This window comes from Myotis brandtii, unplaced genomic scaffold, assembly GCF_000412655.1.
Source record: "Myotis brandtii unplaced genomic scaffold, ASM41265v1 scaffold1347, whole genome shotgun sequence".
In the NCBI taxonomy this organism is placed as follows: domain Eukaryota; kingdom Metazoa; phylum Chordata; class Mammalia; order Chiroptera; family Vespertilionidae; genus Myotis; species Myotis brandtii.
In genome coordinates this window covers 88,581-94,894 of record NW_005354788.1, presented here as the reverse complement: position 1 = coordinate 94,894, position 6,314 = coordinate 88,581, and the positions used below count along the sequence as shown (strand labels likewise).

At 43.2% G+C, this 6,314-nt stretch overlaps 1 protein-coding gene across 2 annotated transcripts in view; it reads left to right on the top strand.

Annotated features, from left to right (window-relative positions):
- MRPS5 (mitochondrial ribosomal protein S5) overlaps positions 1 to 2,223 on the top strand; it is a 23,040-nt gene extending 20,817 nt beyond the window's left edge. Inside the window, exon 8 of one of the 2 annotated variants that reach the window (XM_014534963.1) lies at positions 1,742 to 2,223. In XM_014534963.1, coding sequence (XP_014390449.1) covers positions 1,742 to 1,966 — 225 coding nt within the window. In that variant the 3' untranslated portion in view covers positions 1,967 to 2,223. The remainder of the gene's footprint in view (positions 1 to 1,741) is intronic. The other variant, XM_014534962.1, reaches the window with a different exon arrangement.
- Positions 2,224 to 6,314: the final 4,091 nt, after the last annotated feature.

Below are 6,314 nucleotides of genomic sequence, written 5' to 3'. Positions count from 1 at the left end.
ACTCATGTACTCATGTAATACTTTAAACAATTAAGAATTTAAATTAAAAAAAAGAAAACATCTTTTTTGAACAGCTGTGTGTGTGTGTGTGTGTGTGTGTGCTGTCCAAAACATCCTTCAAAAGTACTTCTGAATTTAAACTTATTGTTAGAGGTTTAATTATTTGATGTGACTAAGATTGTTTATTTTTTAAATATATTTTATTTATTTCAGAGAGGAAGGGAGAGGAAGAGTGAGATAGAAACATCAATAATGAGAGAGAATCATTGATTGGCTGCCTCCTGCACACCCCCTACTGGGGATCGAGCCCACAACCCAGGCATGTGCCCTTGACTGGAATCGATCCCAGAACCCCGCAGTCCGCAGGCCGACGCTCTGTCCACTGAGCCAAACCAGCTAGGGCAAGATTGGTTTTAGATAGCTCATATTTATGATCAAGTATATTTGTTCACTTATATGATGTTTTTGAATTACGTTAGTACTTTGAATCTTCTAATGTAACTATCCCAGATACCTCCAGCTATTAAAAAGTTGCATTATTTAATGTGCTACTCATGAGAAAAAGTGCCACCAATTTAAGTAATGTGCTATTGATTATCAGACACTGATTTAAATTAGTTTGTTTTTATGAAACAGCTCATCTCTTTTCTAATTTCAAACATATGTAGTATTAGAATACTACAAGGTAGACAGAACCTGGAAACATGAGATTGAACATATTGGATATTTTAAGAAACCATCTGTAAACCATCCACTGATTTTATTTGCCTGTTTCCAGACTCTGATGGCTACCTTCTGTCATGAGTCCCCTGGCACTCTCATCCGTGCCAGCAGTACCACCTCCACATCATTTTATTTTATCCATAAATATGTATCTGAAAGATAAGGATTTGAAAGTACCCACAATACTACTTACTTTATTACCTAAAGAATTAATGGAAATTTATCACACATCTCATCAGAGCTCATAGAAATGTCCATTTAGCCCTAGCCAGTTTGGCTCAGAGCGGTAGCCTGGGGACTGAAGGGTCCCGGGTTCAATTCTGGTAAAGGGCTCGATTCTGGGTTGTGAGCTCAATCCCCAGTAGGGGGCATGCAGGAGGCATCCAATCAACGATTCTCTCTCATCATTGATGTTCCCATCTTTCTCTCCCTCTCCTTTCCTTTCTGAAATCAATAAAAATATATTTAAAAAAAAAGAAATGTCCATTTAAAAATAATTTTTTATGCAATTTGTTTGAATCAGGTTGCAGATGGGTCAGTACATTGTAAGTTTTTGCTGTGTCTTTTAAGTCATTTTTAATGTGTAGGTTCCCTTCTTTTTTCTTGCATTTGGTTAGTAGAAGAAACCAGGCTGTTCCTACTGTGGTTTCCCAGTCTGGTGCTGACTACATATCTGCATGTGGATCCTCCACATTTTCTTTCCCTTTGTGTCCTGTGAATTGGGAGCTAGACTAGGGCTTGATGATATTCAGATTGATTTTGGGCACAGCCTGGCACATGATTGGCAGGGTTTGGAAGGACAATGCCTTCCCTCTGTCCACATTGTGGGTAGGAAGGTGTGGCTGAGATTATTCCACCTACAACAGGTCACCCCAGAATCATCTGAAAGGGTATTTAAGTCCTAAGAGGTACAGTGTTTTCACTGCCCACTTCCCTCTGGCTGAAGGCAGTTCTTGCTCTTTGAATTACAGATGTGCCTCATAGACCTAACTGCTCTTCTCTATTTGGTCTTGCCCAGGAAACCCACCAACAGCTGGCTGATAAAAAGAGTCTCCATGTTGTGGAGTTCCGGGAGGAGTGCGGCCCTCTGCCCATCGTGGTCGCCTCGCCCCAGGGAGCCGTGAGAAAGGATCCAGAGCCAGAAGATGAGGTTCCGGACACCAAACTGGACTGGGAGGATGTGAAGATCGCCCAGGGAATGAAGCGCTCCGTGTGGTCGGGTTTAAAGAGAGCTGCCACCTGAGTTCCCCTTGGCCTCATCCACCCGTTGGTCAGGTCAGCACCTGGAGGAGACTCAGCTCGTACACCTTGGAACATCAGGGCTTTTTTGTTTTTTTTTTTTGTTTTTTTTTAAGGAGAAAGACCAACCTCAAGTTCTTTATTTACAAATAATAAATAATTATAGTTTTAACTTATTGAGCATGTGGTATAAGTCACTGTTATAGAATCACGGGCATAGAAAGGGAGTGGACTGATTATTCTGGGGGAGGGGAGGGAAGGAGTGTGGGGGGTGCGGGAAGAGACTGGACAAAAATCGTACACCTATGGATGAGGACAGTGCGGGGCGGGGTAAGGGCAAAGGTTGGGGTGGGAACCAGGTGGAGGGGAGCTATGGGGAGCGGGGGGAGAGGAACAACTGTAATAATCTGAACAATAAAGATTTAATTTTTAAAAAAAGGAACTTTGCATAATATCCTTGTTCAAGACTATCTTATCTAATAAAAGAGAAATATGTAAATTGACCATCACTTTGTGACACCCCAGCCAATCAGGAGGGGGTGTGCAAATTAACCCCCCAAAAAAGATGGTGGCGGCCCTGCTCCCTGGCCGCTCCGGGACTCTAGGCAGCGTGCCTCCTCAGGGCCTCCCTGCCGTGCTCCATACCTGTCAACCGTCCTTGTAGCCTCCCTGTGGCCCAACCCCTGGCCTCAGCGGCAACCCTCCCGGTGTCTGCTGTTTCCCTATACCCTACCCCTGTCCCGCTGCTCTGGAAAACAGACTGTTTTCCCCAGTGGCTGCACCATTTTACATTCCCATCAGCCATGTGTGAGGTTTTCCTCACATCCTTATCAACATACGTTTTGTCTTGGTGATAGCTGTTCTAGTGGCTGTGAAGTGGTATCTTGTGGTTTTGATTTGCATCCCTCATGGCTAATGATATTGAGCATCTTTTCATGTGCTTATTGGCCATTTTTATGTTCCTTGAAGAAAAGTGTAATCAGGTCCTTTGTCCATTTTAAAAATGGAGTTATTTGTGTTTTTATCGAATATAGTGGTTCTTTTCTTAAAATATGTTTTTATTGATTTTAGAGAAGAAGAGAGAAACGTCAATGAGAGAAAACCATCAATTGGCTGCCTCCTGCACTCCCCCTAATAGGGATGGAACCTGCAGCCCAGGCATGTGCCCCAAACGGGAATCAGACCAGCGACCTCTTGGTGCATGGGAAGTTGCTCAATCAACAGAAACACTGGCCAGAGCAAATGTAATAGTTTTTGATAGATTCTACATATGAGCTCTATTAGTTACATAACTTGCAAAAGTTTTCTCCCATTTTGTGGGATATATTATTTTCTTATTTCTTTGGATATTTTTTCTTTTTTAAAAAAAAAAAATCTTAATTGATTTCAGAAAGGAAGGGAGAGGGAAAGAGAAACATCAATGATGAGAATCATTGATTGACTGCCTCCTGCACGCCCCCTACTGGGGATTGAGCCCACAACCCAGGCATGTGCCCTTGACCAGAATCGAATCCCGGGACCCTTTAGTCTGCAGGCTGATGCTCTATCCACTGAGCCAAACTGACTAGGGCATCTTTGAATGTTTTTTAAATTGCACTCATATACTCTGTGAGGGACATTCTTGGCACAAATGTTAGATCTTTTGTGGTGTCCCACACATTCCTGAGGCTCTGTTCATTTTTTTATAGTCTGCTTACTCTCTGTTGTTCAAATTGGATAATTACTGTTATATCTTCAGAATCATTGATTCCTCTTCATTTTGCTTTTGTGCTCATCCATTTAAAATTTTTATTTTGGCTGTTATGTATTCCAGTTATAAAATTTCCATTTGCTTCTTTGTTTTTTTAATCTTATATTTTTTTGATGAGGTATTTTTTTTGTTTCAAGCATGTTTATAAATTCTGAAATACATATTTTTAAATATATTTTTATTGATTTCAGAGAGGAAGGGAAAGGGAGAGAGAGATAGAAATATCAATGATGAGAGAAAATCATTGATCGGCTGCCTCCTGCATGCCCCACATGGGGTCAAGCCTGCAACCCAGGCATATGCCCTTGACCAGAATCGAACCTGGGACCATTTAGTCCGAAGGCTGATGCTCTATCCACTGAGCCACACCAGCTAGGGTGATTTCTGAAATATTTTTATGGTGGCTGCTTTAAAATCCTTATTGTATAATTTCAGCATCTGTGTCATCTCAGTGTTGGCATCCTTTGATTGTCTTTTCTCACTCCAGTTGAAAATTTCTTTTTCTTGATATGACAAGTGGTTTTGGCTATATCCTGGACATGTTCAGAAAATTATGAAATTCAGGGTGTTATTTAAATCTCCTGTAGCAGGTGTCCTCTTGGCTGCACAGGGCTGGGAGGGGAGCACTGCCTTGTTGCTATCAAGTGGGGAAATCCAGGTTCTCTCCTCAGGCTGCTCCAGGCCTCCACTCTGCCTGGGCTGAGGGGGAGTAGCTCAGAGATACTGTGGGACAGGGAGGAGGCCTTGGTGGGCAGGATGGCGGTGAAAGTGCCCAACCTGTGACTTCAGATGAGGATGGGGCCACATTCTGTGTATGATATCTGGCTTGAGTAGGGAAGTTTTTTGTCTTGCTAAGTTACCCTCCTTACATATCTAAGAAATATTAAGACATTGACTTCAGGCAACAAAGGACAATGACCCCTTGGAGATGGGAAACAAAACGATCCCCACTTACTATCTGGAAAAAGTGCAAGGCTCCAGGCAGGATCCTCCTGTCAGACCCGGTTTTTTTTTGGTCTCCCTGAGTTGAGAGCCAGGGGCAGTCAAGGTGGCTGGAGTTCACACGGGAGAATTCCTTAGGAGGGAGCTGCACAGCAAGAGCACTGAGGTCTGCAGAAGGACCCATCAACCCATCAAATACTTGTGGGCAAAAGAGTGCGTGCTTGTGAGGAAATTACTCCTGGCCAGGGAAGACCTACCCAAAAGGATTAGAGCAGTGGTTCTCACCCTTCCTAATGCCGCGACCCTTTAATACAGTTCCTCATGTTGTGGTGACTCCCAACCATAAAATTATTTTCGTTGCTACTTCATAATTGTAATTTTGCTACTGTTATGAATCGTAATGTAAATATCTGATATGCAGGATGTATTTTCATTGTTACAAATTGAACATAATTAAAGCATAGTGATTAATCACAATAACAATATGTAATTATATATGTGTTTTCCAATGGTCTTAGGCTACCCCTGTGAAAGGGTCGTTCAACCCCCAAAGGGGTCGCAACCCACAGGTTGAGAACCGCTGGATTAGAGGAAACGGTGTTTAGAGCTGAAAATAGTGCCTGCCTTCAACAGCCGTAGTGGAAAACCTTGTCACTCCTGTGGCATTGGGAGAGCAGTGGGAGGACTCTGGACTTAAGAGTGGAAAAATCAGCCCCACAGTAAACCTAGCTCTGGTCCCAACGGTTTGCAAGTAACTGTGTTCCAGAAAAAAGCTCAAGAACATTTGTAAGAATACAAAATATAACACCCAGCAAAGTACAATTCACAGTATCTGGCCTCTAATAAGAAATCACAGAGGTGCAAAGAAGCATGAAAATAAAACCCAGACTGAGGGGAACACCAGCCAGTTGAAAATGACCAGAAATAACACAATCATTGCATTAGTAAACAAGGACATTGAAACAGATTAGTAGGCAAGGACTAGAGAAAAAAAACAGCATGTTAGGAGGCATGGAAGACCAAAAATATGCAAATCAAATTTCTAGAGGTGAAAAATATACTGGATGTGGTCAGCAGATTAGACTGCAAAAGAGACAAGTGAACTGAAGACATAGCAATAAAAGAAATACCCAAAGTTAAACAGGAGAAAGACTGAGGAAGAAAGGCTCTCTGGTGTCTACCCTCCGGGTGATGTCTCGGTCCTAGTGTTGCTATGGAAACCTCAAGAGAACCAAGCCAGACAAGTCAGGACACCACACCCACATCTGCGCATGGTCGTGCCCAAGAAAGAAAGGGTTCTTTTTATCCATCCCCGCCCCATACACCTCTCCCAACCACCTGGCCACTCGCAGGCCCTGCTGGCTGCTGCAGCCACCTCTGTTCTTCCTCAGTGCTTTGGGAGACAGCTTATCTGGGCCCAAAGAGAACAGAGCTTGCTTACTGCTCCCCAAGACTGCAAGCTAGGTTGTTCTCCCACGTCAGCAGGAGTTCTCATTGAGAAGAGTTTTGGGACGGCAAAGAGTGGGACCCTGTGTCTGAAACATCACCATTAGAGCCTTCCTTGCAGATTTTCAAGGGTCTTCTAAAACAAGTAGCGCTTCTAAGCCCAAAGAGCTTAGAAGGGCAGCTGAGAGCCTGCATTCAGCCAGGCTTGGGGGAG